General features: G+C 33.5%; 1 protein-coding gene across 1 annotated transcript; it reads left to right on the top strand.

Annotated features, from left to right (window-relative positions):
* The first annotated feature begins 738 nt into the window (after nt 1–738).
* LOC115700700 (uncharacterized) lies at nt 739–6,455 on the top strand. The gene is given in 7 exon segments (XM_030628338.2): nt 739–1,015; nt 1,114–1,257; nt 1,555–1,616; nt 1,700–3,284; nt 3,287–3,825; nt 3,959–4,058; nt 5,569–6,455. Coding segments are annotated over 6 exon segments (3,099 nt in total). The 5' UTR covers nt 739–1,015; nt 1,114–1,142; the 3' UTR covers nt 6,267–6,455.
* Nucleotides 6,456–19,788: the final 13,333 nt, after the last annotated feature.

Genomic DNA, 19,788 nt, shown 5'->3' with positions numbered 1-19,788 from the left:
TAGCTTTATAAATGGAGATGTTCATATAATATTAACACTTTACAGAATATTTATAGATATAAACTTACATTACAATGCTATGTTAAAAAAAGAACTAAATAGAATAATCTACTACTCCAATAATAAATTTATTTACAATTTTATAATTACACTAATATTATTTTTAATACATTATTAAATAATATTTCAAATATAAATATTTAATTTTTTCAAACAAAAAATTTGTAATCTTTAAAAATAAAATATATTCACAATCTTAAAAAGACCAAAATCTTAAATGAAACTAGCAATACGTGGCTCGGCACGTACATTTACCTAGTATATATATATATATATATATCTTTTTTTTTCTTTATTACCACTACCACAGGAGAGAATGTCCGCATTATAAGTGATGCTTTTCTTCATTACTACCAACAACTTGAAAGACACTTTACCAATATACCCAACTCAAAATCCAAAATTATAATAAAAGAAAATTAGATATGCAATTGTCAGCATTATCCACCCAAATCCCAAAAATAGCATTTTCTTTTTCTCCAAAATATAATATATCAACTAATTATCAAAAGAAAACATACCAATAACAGTATATGCACCCGTCATGATTATGCACTCAAATCCCAACAATTAGATTTAATCTAATCTAACCTAATAATATTAATATCAAAAGAGTAGAATTAACTATCAAAAGAAAGTATATAAGCAATTGAAAAAATTAAAAGCAAAGAATGAAGAAGAGAAACATATGAAATGAATACAAAAAAAAAAAATAAGAAATAAAGAAAGAGAAGGAAACTTGGAAAAGAAGGCCATTGAAATCGTTGGTATTGCTTAGATTACAAAAAAAGTCAGCAACCTCAGATGTCAGATAGAAGAAAGCTAACGTTCACGTCAAACTAGTCACAATTTAAGTTAAATAAATAAATAATATTTCACCATTTATTACTTTGGAATGGACTTACCACCTCACCCAACTCCTGAAAGAATCACTCTACCAACAAAAGAAAACAGGGTATTCATCTCTTCTTCTTCTTATTTTTCTTGTTACATTTTTTTACCTGTATTAAGAAAAATGCCGACTGACAAAACATAAATGTGCCCATATTGAAGGTGGTGTAGTTGATCAGACGGTGACCATTATGGCCAAGAGGTCAGATTTTGCTCAGAAGCTTTTGGATGATCTTCGTCTCCGAAAGGAGCGAATGTCTGCTTCATCACAGAGCTCAAACCGTTCTAATTCAATGGCTATTATTGGTAATTAGTTAAGTTTAGTATTCACATTACATTGTATAAGTTTTTATTATAATAAAAATGTTTGAATAGAATTAGTTCATATGGAATAATGGTATTTTTTAGTGCATGCAATAAATTAACATTATGTTCTTTGAGTATTTATTGCTATAATTAGGATATGGAATTAGTTTATTTTTATACTCTGACTTACTAAATAAAAAAAAATGAAAGATAATTACATAAATAATAATTAAAAGCTTCATTATGTAATTGTAAATGGTGCAGTTAATTGATATGTTTATTGGTGAATCATTACAGATGCCTATTCTTATGCCAAGCAAAACTATAAAGGATACAAAGATGTAAGAACAAACGAAATGGTAAAGCAATTACTGATTTATTGGTTGAATTTCAACAGACGAAATGAAGTGAAACTTAAAAAATGTTTAATTATTTTGTATAGGTTGGTTCTAGAGCTGGAAATACTCGATTAAAGTCTAGTGGAGGTAGTAGATCATCCTTGAGTGGAGAATCAGGAAAACAACAGTTGGTGTCTTATGGAAGAGGCCAAGGGTCAGAGCAATTTGGAGATCTTTCAATGGCTTTGAGTTTCGCAATAGAAAATGCTGGAAAACTTGGAAGAACAGATTCATCCACAAGAAGTTCAATGCTTGGATTTCTACAACAGATGGGAAGAAGCTCTATTAGCAATGCTGATAGGCACAGGCCTTCAACTAGCCAATTCCCTGCCTTTTCTTCTGTACAAATTGATGAGATATCAAAAGGGGCAATGAAGTTGAACCAAATCCTTAAAGCTTGCTCCAATGGCCTTAACTTTGATAGTTACTCTATTGAAATTGGGAAGGAACTACTGAAAGGAGCCATAGATTTGGAGAACTCACTGAAGATGCTTGTCAACTTGCAGGAAGCTTCTGAGTTCATGGTAAGTAGTAGTGCACAGAAGAAAAAGAAGACAAACCGAATCAAATTGCTCGAGGAAGGAGAGGAAGACGAAGACGAAAGTAGTGTGAATATAGCTGAGGAATGGAAACTAGAGGTTCCTAGATTCTCTTTCGACAAGCCATCAAGAAAAAACATCCAAGAGTTTGGAAGAAATGGCCATAAGCAGAGTCTACCAGCTCTGACTAACTCAACACAACATAGTAACTTCAACCATGAAAACCAGCTAGTGCCTGCCCCAAGATCAAGTTCCTACCACCACAATCGATCAATCAGTTCTGGTTCTAATGCCAGAAGTCTTTCCACATTATCAGAACGAAAGAATCAACCGGCCTCATCTGATTCTAAATCAGAAAAGGCAAGAATTCCCAGTGTGATTGCTAAGCTTATGGGATTAGATAAGCTTCCTGAAACTGAGAATCCAACTTCTACAGCACAGAGAAACTACATTTCCAAACCAAAAGACGAGAGAGATCAGTCATTTCGGAGAGTGGTACAGGAAGAAGAGAGAGACACTCCTAAGATTGTTGGACACAAAGCTAAAGTCCCTGAGAATCTTGTACAACCCAGAAAACAAAAAGTGGTAGAAGTTAACAAGACTACTTTTGGTCATAACAGCCCTTCATTTGTGGTGGTGAACAAAGAGAAAAAGGTTATTCCTTCTTCTCCTTTCAACTTTGAGGTTGTTATGGAAGACGAAAAATCGCCATGGGAGAATTTGCAAGGGAGCAAAGCAATGACAAGATCAGATAAGACCATGGCAAGAAAAGATGAGCAACAGAATGTGGTAATTCAATACAAACAGAACACAAGTCGAATGGATAATAATAATAAGAAGAAACAGTTGTCAAGCTGTCAAAAGAAATCACAGAACAATTTAGAGTTTCAACAACCATTCGTGCCTGGAAAATTAGTATCAGAAGATAATGGAAAACAAGTTTTACAGACAAGAAAACAAAAGGGTAGCACTGGTAGTAGTGAAGTTATGGCAAAGAGTGTATCGAAACCTGTCCGTGATGGAACAAATTTTCAACAGAAGCAGCAGCAGCAGCAGAAGCGCAGCAGCCACAGTCTAACCAAGAAAAGTTGAATAAGAAAGGTTTGAAAAAAGGTACTAATACAGACGATGTGGTGGGGGTAGAAAGAAATTTGGCTGAATCTAATTTCGTTAAGGAATACAACAATCGAAACCCGGATCAGAATTCGTCTCTAAAACTACAAGAACCTGAACCAAGAAAAGAAAAGCCTCGCATTCCACCAGTTATGGATGAGAAAGCTGTTCATGTGCCAATCATACAGAAAGCAAAAGTTGCTAGAGGGCATAATAATGAAGTACTTGGCAGAAGAAGTGGGAGTTTGAACAACCTGACCAGGCCACCAAGACACCAGAGTTCAATTTTGAAAGAAGCAGTCAAATCTAGAAAGGTTGAAAAACTTAGAGACATTAGACCAGAAGAAGCAGAACCACGAATCATCAAGTCTAATAGATCAACCGTAAACAATCAACTGAATGATTTGACTCCAAATTTGCTCAAAGAACAAGTTGAGAACAAGTACACCCTGAATACTTCAAAGGAAGATGACTATCAAAGCTTGCATGAGCCAGAAGCACTACCATCAAATGACAGCGTAAGTTAAAAAAAATTCTTACTAGTAATGGCTAATTGAATTCTAGCTATATTTTTATTTTTGGTTTGCCTTTCAATCTACGAATTATATAAGTTAATATATAATTAATGATATATTGTTGGTTGTTATGCAGGACCAAAACGTGATACCTATTATTGAAGAAGATCAAACACCTTTTTGTGAAGATGATCAAGAGCACAAATGTGGAGGAGATGTTTCAAATGAACTTACTGGTAAGTACAATATACAATCTTTCTTTTCCAACATTATAACTCTTTGTCAAAAGTTGGGATGGCAATTTGTGTTGTCATGTCATATTCGTGTTCGTATTATGTTGTTTGATTGGTCAATACTAATCCGGCCCATATATATTTTGTGTCAAGAAATCCTAACTCTAATCTGATCTGTCGTATTTTCGTGTTAACTTATCGTGTTTGTGTATCAACTATACTTGTGGTAAATGTTGATTGACATGATTGGTATCGCATATTTAATTTTTATAAAAATAATTTATCACAAATTATAATAAAATTTTCAATATCAAATATAAATTATTTATCTTATATCAATTTTTTTCTAATTATATATTTTATGAAAATAAATAATAATTTAACTATAATTTTAATGATTTATTGGAAATAAATTGGTCAATTTGTGTCGATTTCGTGTCACATGCATAAATCTTAACCCAACTCAAATAATAATCATGTCATTTGGGTTCGATCTAATTTCGGTCCGCGCCTATTTTTTATGACCTTAACCCGTAATAATTTGCCATGTTGTCATATTATGACCTGAATTGCCACATCCCTAATCAAAAGTACCAATGTGCAAAAAAGAAAATTATATATATAACCTATCTAATAGTAATATCTACATGTTAGGTTATTATTATATTCCAACAAGAATTTAACTCAGTGTATTATTTTATATAATTTTAAAAAAATATTAATCTAAATTGTTATTTAATAAATAGAGAGGCTCAATTGAACATTTTTACAAAACATAATATTTACTTTGTTTTTATTTTTGTTTTGAAAAAAGAAAAAATAACTAAATTGCCAAATCTTCCCTTACAAAAAAAAAATTGTCAAATCTTCATTATTAATTGTTTAGATGAAGTTCCTTTATTGGTGCCGTTTGGTAACACTTTTGTTTTCTAATTTTTTAATCACAAAATGAAAGTAAAATTTTTGTTTTTAAAAATTTTGCTTTTGAAAAATAAAAATGCGTTCGGTAACCACTTTTGTTTTTCAATTTTAAAAACAGAAAACAAAAGTGTGTTCTGTAAAATTTATTTTCATTTTTATTTTTTGATTTTATTTACGTCGGGTCTAAGTCCGGAGTCGGATTTGGGTGCAAGTCAGAGGTCAGATTCAGGGCTAGGGCCATGGGGGGATTTGAGTCCGGGTCTGATCGAAGTCCAATATATTGATTAAGAAAAAAAATATGTTTAAAAAAATATGGAAAGTGATTTTTTTTTTTTTTTTTTTTTTAAAAAAATTTTGATTCTCAATTAAAAAATTGAAAAGTAAAAACAATTATATAGAACATGTTTTTGAAAAATATTTTCACTTTTTCAATTTTAAAAACAGAAAAACTGATTAAAAAAGTGTTACCAAACGGTACTTTTGTTTTCTTAAAATTTAATATCACTTACATAGAAAAATCCCCTGAAAATATAATTAAAAGCTAAGCTTACATCATATAGAGTCATCAAATTTCACTCTCGAAAACTTGCAGGAGCCAATAATAACAACAAAGAAGCCACTAGGGACATGTCAACAGTGGAAGTAGGTGAATTGATGAATCATGAGAAATCAGTACTGGACACTATAAGCAATAATAATAAGCTTATTGTAGTAGTGGAGCCGCTGAGCGAGAGTGAAAACCAGCTTAAGCAGATACTCGTTAAGAATCAACTGTTCCTTAACACAGCAGAGGCTCTCTTGAAGCTCCATATCCCCAATAATGGCGATCATGATCATGGTGGTGACCATGAAGACAAAAAGCTGATATTAGACTGTGGGTATGAGCTGATGAGAAGAATAGGGAGAAAGCATGAGTTGGCATTATATCCTTGTTGTGTTAGTATAAGTTTGGTGAAGATAACAAGCTTTGATTGGCTAGTCAAACAATTGAGTAAGGACTTTGAGAAATTGAGATCCTACGGTAGGAACGGTGTAGAGGATGATTGTGAAGTGGATGAGTATCTGCCTAGGATGTTGGAAAGTGATGTACTGTTTAACAAAGATCCCCATGTGAATTGCATGTGGGATTTGGGTTGGAATGAAGACATGTTTGCATTCGTTGAAGTTGATGAAGTTGTAAGAGATGTTGAGAAACATTTACTCAATGGGGTCTTAGATGATATCACAGGTGATCTTTTCTTACAACAGATGATGACTATGAGTAGTACTAGTACTGTTCTTAGTTATTGAAATAATAACTTAAGCATTTTGTTACCTATCCAATGGAACATTTTCTTTATATTTTTCCAAAGCCAAAGAGAAGAAAAAGAAAAATCAATTGTTGTTTCTTTTTTTATTAATTTTGTTATTTCAAAGTATATATTAATGGGTACGTATACGTGTTCATATATAATTATCATGGGGGTTTGATGTGTATAATAATTTAATTTCTCTAAAGTTTTGGTATTCACTAGCTAGCTATATATCAATAATATTTGCTTGTGACACTGCAAGAAGTACTATTTCATAGGCTTCGGTTTACTTTTTCTTTTTTCCACAACCAAACTATCAGAGAGTATTAAAAAAAAACAAAACTTAATCGTGTTTCTAAAATGCAACATCGACAAGCAATCTTTATTATTCAAAGCTAGATACTTTTTTGGTGTTTTAATTTGTATTTTTATTACTAAAATTTATTTGGGGTCGGAATTGCCGGGCCCATAACATTCACAATGTGGAATAAAGTAAGTACATTGAAATGAAAGGCCTTTAGGGAAGAATCAAGAATAGCTACCTACTCCAAGTAATGCAAAATTGGTCGTTCCTATTCACGAGGGTATTGCTATTAGGCACCAGTGGTGCTTAGCACTTTTGCAACATGTCGCGTTACAATTAGTTAGCGATACTCCCTAAAAACTATTACATTAAATTATATGAGACCCGATACTTAATTAGACCAATAGCGATATTGACACATAAGAAAGTGCTAGGCACCACTGGTGCCCTTTAACATTTCTCTATTCATAAAGACCCACTTAAAAATACATAGTATCTAACTTTATGAAAGATATACTTAGGTCATGCATTAAATGCTAAAAAGGCAATTGTGAACTTGGAGTTTATTGCTTAAGCATATTTAGTCCAAAAGTGCCAAATAGCACACATGAAGGCAATGATAATAATTTCCGAGTTTTTTATTTTTATTGAAATTATCATAATGATTTCCGAGTCTTGTTAAGCTACGTTTATCCAAAAGTGCAAAATAAAAATGTAGCATCTGTACTTTCGCAGGGATCGAACACAAGCACAACTATATTCTATTATAGTGTGATCAATGTCTATAAAATAATGAGGATTTACACGTTAATTACTCCAAAAATGACTTTTTGCGTCACCCCATAACATCAAACATTAATTGACGCAACACTTCGTTATAACGCAAAAATTCGTTAATAACATCATATTACAAGTATTGATCCCATTAACAACACATGTTAAAGACAATATAAATTTTACACTGACGTTAAAAGTTATTAAAAAAAAAAGGGGCTTAAGCCTACATACCCCAAACCCTACATCATTCTCTATCTTTATCATCCTATTGTTGTGCGCGAAAGCAATAAATAGCGAAAGATAGCGATAAATACATATATCAAAGCGGTGAATAAGAAAAAAAAAACACACACACACACACAGAATCACGTGGTTCGGCAATTCGCTTACTTCATAGGAGGCAGCTAATATTATTAATCTGAGTAGAAAATATACTAAATACAGATACAGACTTCCTACTAATAATATCTGTCAAGTGTTTCTCAAATTTAGCTATACAGATGCTCTCTCTCATGGATTTCCCAATGAACCCAATTGTACAAAGTTGTACTCGAATAGTTCGCCCTGAATTCATAGACACAAAATTGCATGTACTGAAGTGTATGTATTGAATTACAAATGCTATTCTAAGAGCTCTATATTTATAGAAGAAAAATCTCAACTCCCAACCAAATGTAATAATGAGAGGTAGCTCCATCTCCCAACCATATGAATCAATGAGGTTGCTCATCTCCCAACCATATTTAATTAATGATAGGTACACTGCTACAAAAAGAGGCTTTTTATCCCATTTTTTAAGGGCATTTTATCCCGGTTTTAGCTAAAATAAAAACCGTGATATATGCCAGTGGGATAAAAAGTCATATAAAAACTGGGATAAAAAGAGGTCTTTTATCCCGGTTGGTTTTTATATAAAAACTGGGATAAAAGGCCTCTTTTTAAAAACTGGGATAAAAGACCTCTTTTTATCCCGGTTTTTATGTAAAAACCGGGATTAAATGTCAAAAATAAAATAAAAAAATCTAAACCCAAAAAAAATTATATCAGCTCCATAAAATTAAATAAGAAATGGATATACATAATCGATATACACTCAACACAAAAATTGATTTATAGATTAATTAAAAAAAACACAAAACATTTTGAACTAAAATATTCCCATGAATCAATACATAGCTCGAATATGGGTGTAGAGCTCAATACAAACCTAGAAAATTTTCATAATAGTTAAAAAATAAATATGAACAAAATAAACCTAAAAACTATACACCATGCCAAAGCTTGTTGTTCAACGCCGACTGCACGAAAAAAAAAAAGCAAGTGAGGCACATAGAAACAAAGAAGTAAAAAGAGTTCAAGTGGTGTCAACCTTGAGTTTTCGAGATTGGGATCTTGGATCTACAGTTGGAGTAGCTGGATTAAGATATCAGATGAACAAAAAGATAGCAGAGGCTTCGTCATTTGTCGTCAATTTTTTGGTTCTGTCGTGGCTCGAGCTTTAGAGGTTGAAGAAAAAAAATAGCAGACTGTTTTGGAGGTTGAGCTGCTTGAGCATGAAGAAGAAAAAAAAATGGCAGAAAGAAATGTTGCACAGTCGCTTAGAGAGGGATAGGAGAGAGAGGCGGCTGGGAGGGACTGATATGTGTAAATGAAACCCTAAAACCTAATGTTCCTTTTATATGTGTAAAGGCCCAACAACATTAAAAGGCCCTAATATTATGTGACTTTTTATCCCGATTTTTATATAAAAACCGGGATAAAAAGTCCCACTTAAAAACTAAAGTAGCGTTTGGCAAATGCATAAAAATAGCCCTTTCAACACCGTTTTTTATCCGTTTGCCAAACAATGCCCTTGTTCAAATTTTTTTAAGGCTCCAAATGTGAAAGTGGGATCAAAAGTTTTTATCTCACTTTTTATTTTTTTCATGTGTAAAAAGTGGGATGAAAAGTCCCTTTTGTTGTAGTGGTTGCTCATCTTCTAACTATATATAATAAATGAGATAGCATAAGTCAAAAGCTATTGCATAGCTTCATTGACAAATGTGGCAAATAATAAGTCTCAAATCTCTTGAAAGTTGAACTATATATTTACAACTTTAAGACAATTTGACTTTTGAGTCAAATCCAGCAATCTCTACTTTGGCAAAAAAACCAAAAACCAAAAGCGCTGCCTCCACATGTGCCCTAGGAGCTCTAAGTTTGAAAGATGTTGATCAAGATCAAATAGTGTTGAAACTTGATCCCTGTAACTACTTTTGTAAGCATATCTGTAGACTTGTCTACAGTCTGACTTTTTGGAGAATATAACATTCCCTCATCAATGATGTCACGAACAAAATGAAATCAATATAGATGTGCTTAGTGCGACCATGATGGACTTGGTTCTTTGCTAAACAAATGGCACTCTGACTATCGCATAAAACCTCCACGTTCTTCTGAACAATACCCAAATCCTGGTCAACCCAAGAAGTCAGATAGCTTCTTTGAATGCTTCTGTTACAACCATATATTCTGCCTTTGTAGTAGACAAAGCTACAGGTTACTACACTGTCGATCTCTAGCAAATTGGTCCCCTTGCCATTGTGAACATATAACCAGTAGTTGATCGACACTTATCCAAATCACCAGCGCAGTCAGATCAACATAGCTGACTAGATGTTTACCATCAATCTTGTCTCTCTCAAACTTCAAACCAATATTCACAGTACCATAGATATATCGTAGAATCCACTTTACTGCTTGCCAGTGACCTTTACCGGAATTGTGCATGTAATGACTCACCATACTAACAGCATGCAAAATATCAAATTTGGTGCATACCATTACATACATCAGAGCACCCACAATATTTTCATATAGAATACGCTCCATTTTCTTCTTCTCATCGGTGGTGCTAGGTGACATCTTTGCACTTAACTTAAAATGAGATGCAAGTGGTGTACTAACAGGTTTAGTTTTATCGTATGTATCACTGTTCCAGTACTTTCTTCAAATACTGAGTTTGTGTCAGACAGACTGTGCTTGCAACTCTATTTCATGTGATCTCCACCCTAAGAATCTTCTTAGCTTCTCCAAGATCTTTCATTTCAAATTTTAAACTTAACTGAGTCTTTAACCTGGCAATCTCCACCTTGCTCTTACATGCAATTACATATCATCAACATATAAGAGCAAATAAATGAAAGCACCATCTTGGAGTTTTTAGAAGTATACATTGTGGTCGTATTGGCTGTGGGTATACTTCTACTCTCTGATAAAGTTGTCAAAATGCGTGTACCACTATCGCAGTGACTACTTCAAACCATACAGTGACTTACTTAGCTTGCAAATCCAATTCTCACATCCTAGAACTTTGTAACCATCCAGTTGAGACATGTAAATCTCTTCATCTAAAGTAACATGGAAAAAAGTTGTTTTGACATCGACCTGAGCTAACTTGAGATCGAAATGTGCTACCAAAGTTGACAAAATTTGAATAGAAGAATGCTTGATAAAAGGTGAGAATACCTCATTGTAATCTACTCCTTCTTTTTGGGCATAACCTTTTGCTACCAGTCTGGCTTTTTATCGAATGTTGTCTTTACCAGGAACTCCTTCCTTCTTGGCACAGACCCATTTGAAGCCAATAACCATCTTTTCTTTAGGAGGTCAAACTAACACCCATGTCTAATTCTGGTGTAGAGACTTCATCTCTTCATCCATTGCCAACTTGCATTTCTTGACGTCAACACTCTGCACAGCTTCTCTGTAAGTGCATGGGACGTCATCATCAATTACTGGAAGTGAATGCTACCAAATATGTGTATCTAGCATGCCTTTTAATCTTCCTTCTTGGTCGAGTAGCGGTAATAGATTATGATTGCTGATTGACTGGTGGTGAAGCTGAGGGAACCTCCACCTCAACTGAGATCTCTTCTTGATCATCACTTTCATCTTCACCATGATCGTCAATAATATTTTCTGGATCTTCTCGTATCTCAAGCTCCACCTTAAAAGGAGTATTTGGGCTTTCATTCTCTTTCACTAAGGTAGTCTGTCTTAGCATAACAGACTCGTCAAGTGTGACATCTCATAAAAAAATTTCTTCGATTCACCAAACCAAAGTCAAAAACCTTGACTCCTTCATTAGAGCCCAAGAAATTAGCTTTCTTTTCTCTAGGATCTAGTTTGGAATCTTTGACATGGAAATATGCAGGACATCCAAATATATGTAAGGAATCAAAATCACAAATAGGTTTTTCAAACCATACCTCTTTAGGTATTTTTCCATCTAGTGCAATCGTACAGATTATGTTGACGATATGGGTTGCATATGACAAAGCCTCAGCCCAAAATTCTTTGTTCAATTTGGATTGAGATAGCATACATCGAACTTTCTCAACCAAAGTATGGTTCATTCGTTCTGCCACGCCATTTTGTTGCAGCGTACCGAGTAATGAAAAATGTCTAATTATCCCTTCTTCTTAACACACTTCTAAGAGAGGACTTAATTTGTCTTCACCACCATTGTCAGATCTGAGCCTTTTAATCTTCCTGTTAGTTTGAGTCTCAATCATTTTCTTCCATTTAAGGAAGACATCCAGAACTTCATCTTTCTGTTGCATGGTGTATACCCAAACATATCTAGAAAAATCATCAATAATTATCATAAACCATCTTTTACTTCCAAGTGAAGCATTCTTGGAAGGTCCCAAAACGTTTATGTGGATATAATCTAGAGTTCCCTTGGTGCGATGAACAACAGTGTTGAACTTGACCCTTGTCTGCTTTCCCAATACACAATGGTCGCAAAAATCAAACTTTTGGGTCTTGGCACCTTTAAGTGGACCTTGCTTCACTAAGCCTTGCAAAGCCTTCTCTTCGGCATGCCCTAAGTGCATGTGCCAAAGGCAGGAAGACTTAGATGTCTTTTCTTCAGAACCGCTAGAGACAGTTGCTCTTCCTGTAACAGTACTCCCATCTAGGAAGTATAAATTTGCCTTCCGAGCACCTTTCATTGCAACAAATGTACCTCGTACAACTTTCAAGTTTCCATCTTCCAGTGTTATCTTATAACCATCAAAATCAAGAACACCTAGAGAAATAATATTTTTATTTAGATCAGGAATGTACCTCACATTCGTAAGTCTTTTGATTATACCATCGTGCATCTTCAATAATATTATTCCAATCCCTTTTGTCTGACAGGCATTGTCGTTTCCCATAAGGACAACTCCTCCATCAAGTTTTTCAAAATTTGAGAACTAATGTATGTTTGGACACATGTAATAGGAACATCCAGAATCAAGGATCCATCTATCTAAATACATATCTGATGAAATAGAAAAGGTTGAATCTTCTTCGATGTCGGCTTTTGGTGCAACATTTGCATTTGACTTGTCCTTGTTTAGACAATCTTTCTTCCAGTGCCCTTTCTGATGAAAATAGACACACTCATCTTTCATAAGATTTCTTCTTGATGATTCCCTTGTAGACTTTGATCTGGATTATTCCTATTATTTGATCCACCTATTTTCTTTTTGTTCAATCTACCTTTTGTTGCAACCAATACTTATGGCGTTGGGTCTCTATGATCAAGTTAATTCTTCTTATGATACACATTGTTTAACAAAGCATTAGAAACATCTATAAACTTAACCGCAACTTTACCATATAACAGAATTTTGGTTAAATGTTCATAGCTTTCAGGTAATAAATTTAGCAAAAACAAAACTTTATCTTCATCACTAATTTCAACATCTAAATTTTGTAAATTTGCTAAACTTTTGTTAAAATTATCTAAATATTCAATTGTATGGGTACCTTTCTTGAACTGGAAATGGAAAAGTTTATTCTTCAAGTAGATTCGATTCTCTACACTTTTTGTTATGTACCTTTCCTCTAGCTTTTTTCAACGAACTGTAGCTACGCTTTGTTTCATCACAAAGTACTTTTGATCTTTTTCCAGACACAGTCAGATTGTGCCACAAGCTTGACGATTGACAAAATTTCATTCTTCGTCAGAATAATCTTCTGGCCTGGACTCCAAGGTAATATTAGATCTTCTCAAAATAATAAATTTAATACTTCACATTGCCACATGCCAAAGTTATTGGTATCGTTAAATTTCTCCACCTCAAACTTTGCACTTGATAACATGGTTCTCCTCATAGAACCTCTTGACTCGCCAGAACTTTTTACGTCAACTTGTACATCTTTTTCAAAATCTCAGTTGTCAGCCATAAGTGTAAACTATTAACAGAACTTTTGAGCTTCTAACTTATAACAAAGTTTTCCAAAATTTTAATACTACCTTATTTTGAAATATGCATGTCGCGGTTGAATTCAGAACTGTCTAAATAACTAGGAATAAGTCCGACTCGGTTAAAAACGGGTGAAAAATGGCCTGACTCAGTCTAAAAGAAACACTATTTCACTAAGTTAACTTGGTTGTTGGCTGCAACACACTAACCAGTGCGTCGGACCTCCGATTGAAACCATTCTTGCGGGGTTAGATTTGTCTCATCAAGAGCTTTAATTAGATATATAATGTCGTTATATTTTGCTCTGATAGCAATTTGTTGTGTGCAAAAGAAATAAATAGCAAAAGAAAGCGATAAATATATATATCAAATTGGTAAATAAAAAAAACACGCAAAATTACGTGGTTTAGCAATTTGCCTACTCTGCGGGAAGCAACTGATATTATTAATTCGAGTAGGAAATATACATAATACATATACAAATTTTCTAGTAGTAATATCTCTCAAGTGTTTCCCAAACTCACCAAAGTATTTCCCAAGTTTGGCTATACAGATTCTCTCTCTCACAGATTTCTCAGTGAACCTGATTGTACAAAGTTGTACCTAATTCACCCCGACTTCGTACACACCGAATTGCTATGTACTGAATTTGTTATGTACTGAATTACAAATGCTCTTCTAAGAGCTCCATATTTATAGAAAAAAAAACCTCAACTCACAACTAAATGTAATAATGAGAGGTAGCTAATCTTCCAACCATATGTAATCAATGAGGTACTCACCTCCCAACCATATCTAATTAATGAGAGGTAGCTCATCTTCCAACTATGTGTAATAAATGAGAGAGCATAAATCAGAAGTTATTGCATTGCTTCATTGACAAATGTGGCAAATAACAAGTCTCAAATCTCTTAAAAGTTGAACCATATATTTGCAACTTCGAGATAGTTTGACTTTTGAGCCAAATCCAACACCAATATGCCCCAAACATGATCACTACTATCTCTCATTTAGTCACCTCATCTCCATCGACAACTAACTGAGCTATGACACATGATGCATGGGGCTACGTAAGGGCTCTTTATTGTTGTTTATCCCAATTTTTAACATTGATGATGTGGACACTAAAATTTACAAGTGGCATGATAGGTCAACCTTCTTTAGAGGTTGATCAAAATCCTATGATCGGTTGATCTCCAAGTGTTGAAAGGTAAATAAGGAGCAACATCAAGAGCCTAGTCGATAAAGCGTATGGAATATTTCAGTCGATATGATTGATTGGCTGTTTATTGAAACTTAGAAATGGTCGGCTTGGAGCAGGGGCATCGAGCGAGTGTTAGTTGGTCGGCACAAGTAGTCCTAGGAAATAGGTCAACTCTTTGTACACTGCGTGAACACTTGTATTTGATCCAGTCCTCAACCGAGCCCATGAACATAGCTTAACATTTGAATTTTTGTTAGGTGTTTGAGTATTTGAAATGTTAACCTAACATATGGTTGTTTTACACGTGTAGGATTGGTAGGTCAAGGCCCATGTAAATTCTATTAAATACCAGACTTTTACCTCTAAAAAAGTCACACACAATTTGTAAGTAGAGACTCTGTCATTTTACTTTTATTCTCTTTGCATTCAAGCTCAAAAGGATTAGGTTATATCCCAAGACTTGGGCTTAAACCTCTATAAATTATGATGTCATTTATCAATTTCTAAACTCTTTCTCATTTATTATTATCGTTTATTTAGACTTAGCGTTGTTGGCTAAATTTCCAGCCAATAATTATTTTTCTCTAACTTTATTTTTCACACCCATTCTCATTATTCTTTCTTTCTGTTTTATATGATATGGGTTTGATGGGCATGCGACGATCAACGAACTAGGTAAGCCTCTCTCTTGCAGTATTTTTCTAGTGAGATCTTGGTTTTTGCTTTACTGTTGCACGCAGTGGTGGTTGGTTTGTAGTGGAGGAGGCAATTGGTGTGTGGTGGTGGTAGCGGATTTGTGGACACTCGAGGTCAGGGCTTAGTATTGGCAACTCGTGTGGTTTTGCCTTTCTATATATTTATGTTTGTTAGTGTATATTGGTAAATTTTAAATTGTTTATTGGTTTGATACTTTGATGTAGCTTTGTAATGGTATTGTAAGATGTTTAAGTTAGGTATTTTTTGAGTTCAATTTAAAAAAATATATATACCTACTTAGCATGCATTATTGATGTTAAAATAAGATCCAAATGTATCATTAGTTTTAACATCAGTATTACGATTAATGACGATTTTAACGTTAGCAACACTACTAATGCTATTAATGTTAGCATTTGTACGTTGTTGGCGCTAAAACTCATTTTTGTTGTTGTTTGAACTATATATAGTGAGTCCACAAAATTGGGATTAAGGCCCCGTTTGGGGTAGCTTTTAGAAAAGTTAAAAGTGCTTTTTGAAAAAGCTATTGCTTAAAAAGTGTTTGGCAAAATAAAAAAAATAGCTTTTTTAATAATTTAAGTTAAAATTATAGCTTTTAGCTAAAGTTGGCCCACACCAACTTTTAGATTTTAGCTTTTACGGGAAGTTGAAATTTGAGTTTAATGAATTTTTTAGTTGACCCAATTACCCTCATTCAAATTAAAAAATTGTCCTTTTACTTAGGGTTTTTTTCTCATTCGTAAAAATCAACCTAGAGGCGAGAGACATCGTAGTACGAGTCGGCTCCTCACCTTCGCGAGTCTTCTCGAGTCATGGATCATCCACGCCATTGTTCGCCTTGACACCGTCGTCAATAGTTCTGCACTGATCGAGGTTTATCTCTTAACTCTTCTTTTGAATGCCATGAAAATATTTTTTTGATTTTTTTTTTCCACTTATGTTGATCGCAGGTCTTCTTTTAATTTTTTTTTTATTATTTTCTTTTGATTTGCAAAAGAGAGATAGTATATAGTGGAGTAGTGATTAAATTGTGTTCGTTCATAAATTAGGCTTAGGGGTTGTGTTCATAGGTTAATCTTTTATCGTGGAATAGCATCATTTTTGCATATTGATGCGAAAGATGTTTAATCGCGAGTCTCCTGGAATGCACTTACTGAAACTGTTTGTTCACTCATAGCTAATGGTTGTTTTGCGAGCTCATATATATATCCCCACTATTAACCAACTTGTACCAATTTAATGATTTGAATATATATATATATATATATAATAGCTAGCTAGGTTCGAATTCAAGATAAATTCAAAATATGGATGATGTGGCCAATATTATCATGGTTGGTTAAGTGCTTTATGGGGTGAAATGCATGTGGAGAACTTTCTGCAGCTATTTTGATCAACGTTATACATGTACGAGATTGCATGCCATTCAAAGGATATCCATACATGGGCGGATTGGTATCTTGGTTGGTATGCAAGGTTTATAATTTGATGTTATGTGATCAGAAATTTGGTAGGCCCATTTGAATACGTATTACTTTCTACGATTCTTATGGCTGCATCAATTAAGGGTTGTGTTGTCTTATAAAAAAAGGTAAGGGTTGTGTTTACTTGGGTAGGGAGGTTCATGAGAAAATAGTGAAATATGAGTTCCAGTTATACTTATTTGTTGGCAGTCCTTTGATGGATATGTACTCCATAGCGGGTTTGATATAGGATGCAAATCCCAAAGTATTAGTGAATTGTCTCTCCTCTTCCTTGTGGTTGCTTGAGTCATTAGTAATTAGTACTCATCAATGCATTATTTCTCCAACATAGTAAGGTTTTTTTTAGGAAGGTAATGCAGGAAGTGTCATGTGCAGTGAATTGTTCCTTATTTAAGATAAAAAATTTTAGATACCTAAGTAGAATAAGATGATGATGATGCTTTCATCATAGTTATTATGTGCTTTTTGTGTTGGATTAGTCTTTAGCTTTATAACTCATTATTATATTTTTATTTTTATTTTTTGATAAAATTTATTATTTTAATTTAATTAGATGGAGAAAGAAAAAAATATTTGTACTAAAAGTGATGTAGCAGTACCACGAGGTAAAGCAATATGGAATTCTGAGTGTGAATTTTTTCTTGGAATTCTGTATCAAAGAGGTTGATGATGGGCATCGTCCTACTACTTTTTATTTAGATAAAATTGGGTATCAAAACTTGATTACAAATATGAAAAAAGCAAGCTGAAAGAGATTACTAGAGCCGAATTGTGAAAAATAAGTGGGATGGATTGAAAAATGAATGGAAGCTTTGGAAGCAACTCAAGGGAAAAGAAAGCTGGTTTAGGATGGAGTATGCAAAAAAATACAATTGATGCAATTTGAAGATTGGTGGAATAGTAAATTACGGGTACATTATAATCTTGTTAAATATTTATATAAAACTAAAAAGACTTTTTTTATGAATGGTACATTTAATTAACAAAACTCCTTTTGTAGACTCATCACGATCTTTGCAAAGTTTCGCATTCGGGGAATTGAACCAGAAGTAGAGGAAAAATTAGATAAGATTTTTATGAACATTGTTGCTACAGGAGAGCATGCTTGGACACCTTCATCTGGAATAATTCCATCTGAGTCTGAAAAGCCTTTTAATGATACTGAAACCTTACATGAACAACTTGAGAGTAGTGATGATGATCTAGAGACACCTAATATTGATAGATTTTCTAAAGAGAAAATTAGCAAGAGATCAACGAACCCTTGAGAAACAAAATAAAAGGTGAAAAATGAAAAAGGGAAAATGAAGAAGACGGGGCACAATTTGTAATGATATTTGAACAAATTGGTCGCCTTGGCGATGCGTGGAGACAAGAAGTAGAAATATTGAAATAGCTAGAAAGGAGAATAGTATTGCGAAGTTATGAAAATGTTAAATTCTTTGCACGAAATCGAAAAGGGAGCGACTTGTATTTATTTGCAACTCCGCTTGTTTATCATGAAAGAGAAGAGAGAGATGTTTGCTTCATTGGAAGAACCTGAGTTGATGCTTACTTGGCTCAAGAATGAGTATACTTTAGAATACTTATAATGTTTAAATCGCTTAGAATAGTAGTATTTATTTTCTAAACTTTGTGTTATGACTTTAATCTATGTTTGTTATGTTATTTTTTGAATTGTATTTGCTCTCAAGACTTAGTGTTATCACTATTTAAAATAAATATGCTTTATTATTTTTTTACTTGTATTAGCTATGAAGACTCTATGTCTATTTGATATCTATTTCATATATATTTTTTAATATTTACAGGTTTATTTTAAATAAAAATAATGGCGATTAGATGATGAGATTGAGTTACAATCGGTGTATGTAGCTACATACCTTGTTCAACATTATTATACAACATACATTGAAAAGACTCCTTGTATGAATTCTTCTCGAAATTTGGTCATATGTGGTTGATGGAAATATTACAAGAAATGAAAGTAGATGTTATAGAATGTTTAGGATGGAGAAATATGTCTTTATTAAATTATGCAATGAATTGGAAGCTAATTATGGATTTAAGGGTTCAAAAAGGATGAGTACTCTTGAAATTTTAGGCATGTTTTTATTTACATTAGGTCACGGCGCTGGAAATCGATTAACACGAGCGATTTCGGCCTTTCGGGAAGACCGATTAGTCGATATTTCAACAAGGTTTTAGATGTTTTATGTCATATGAGTATAGATGTATTAAAACCACCAGACCCAGAATTTAGAGATGTTCCTGAAGAGATATTGAAAGATTCTAGATATATGCCTCATTTTAAGGTAAGTCATATTGTAAAATTATATATTTTTTTATTAATTTTTTGTCAAGCTAGCGTATAATTTTATAATCGGGTATTCTTTTTCTAGAGCGTATTGGTGCAATAGACGGTGTACATGTAAATGTCGTAATTCACACTGAAGATCAAGTACCATTTGTTGGTAGAAAAGGTACCAACTCGAGAATATTATGGCAATATGTAATTTTGATATGCAATTTATATATGCGTATCTTTGGGTGGGAAAGGTTACGCTCATGATACGAAATTTTCTATTGACTTTACGTGGTTCAACTTCAAATTTTCCAAAACCACCCCAAGGTTGCCATCTAAACACATTTATAAATTATTAAAGTCTTTATAATTTTTTAATTATGTTTTTATATTTTATTTGACAGGAAAATATTATTTAGTGGATGCGGGATACCCACAAATTACAGGTTTTTTAGGACCATATAAAGGCCAAAGATACCATCTTCCA

This window comes from Cannabis sativa, chromosome X, assembly GCF_029168945.1.
Source record: "Cannabis sativa cultivar Pink pepper isolate KNU-18-1 chromosome X, ASM2916894v1, whole genome shotgun sequence".
Classification (NCBI taxonomy): Eukaryota; Viridiplantae; Streptophyta; class Magnoliopsida; order Rosales; family Cannabaceae; genus Cannabis; species Cannabis sativa.
This window is presented reverse-complemented; position numbering and strand designations above follow the sequence as displayed.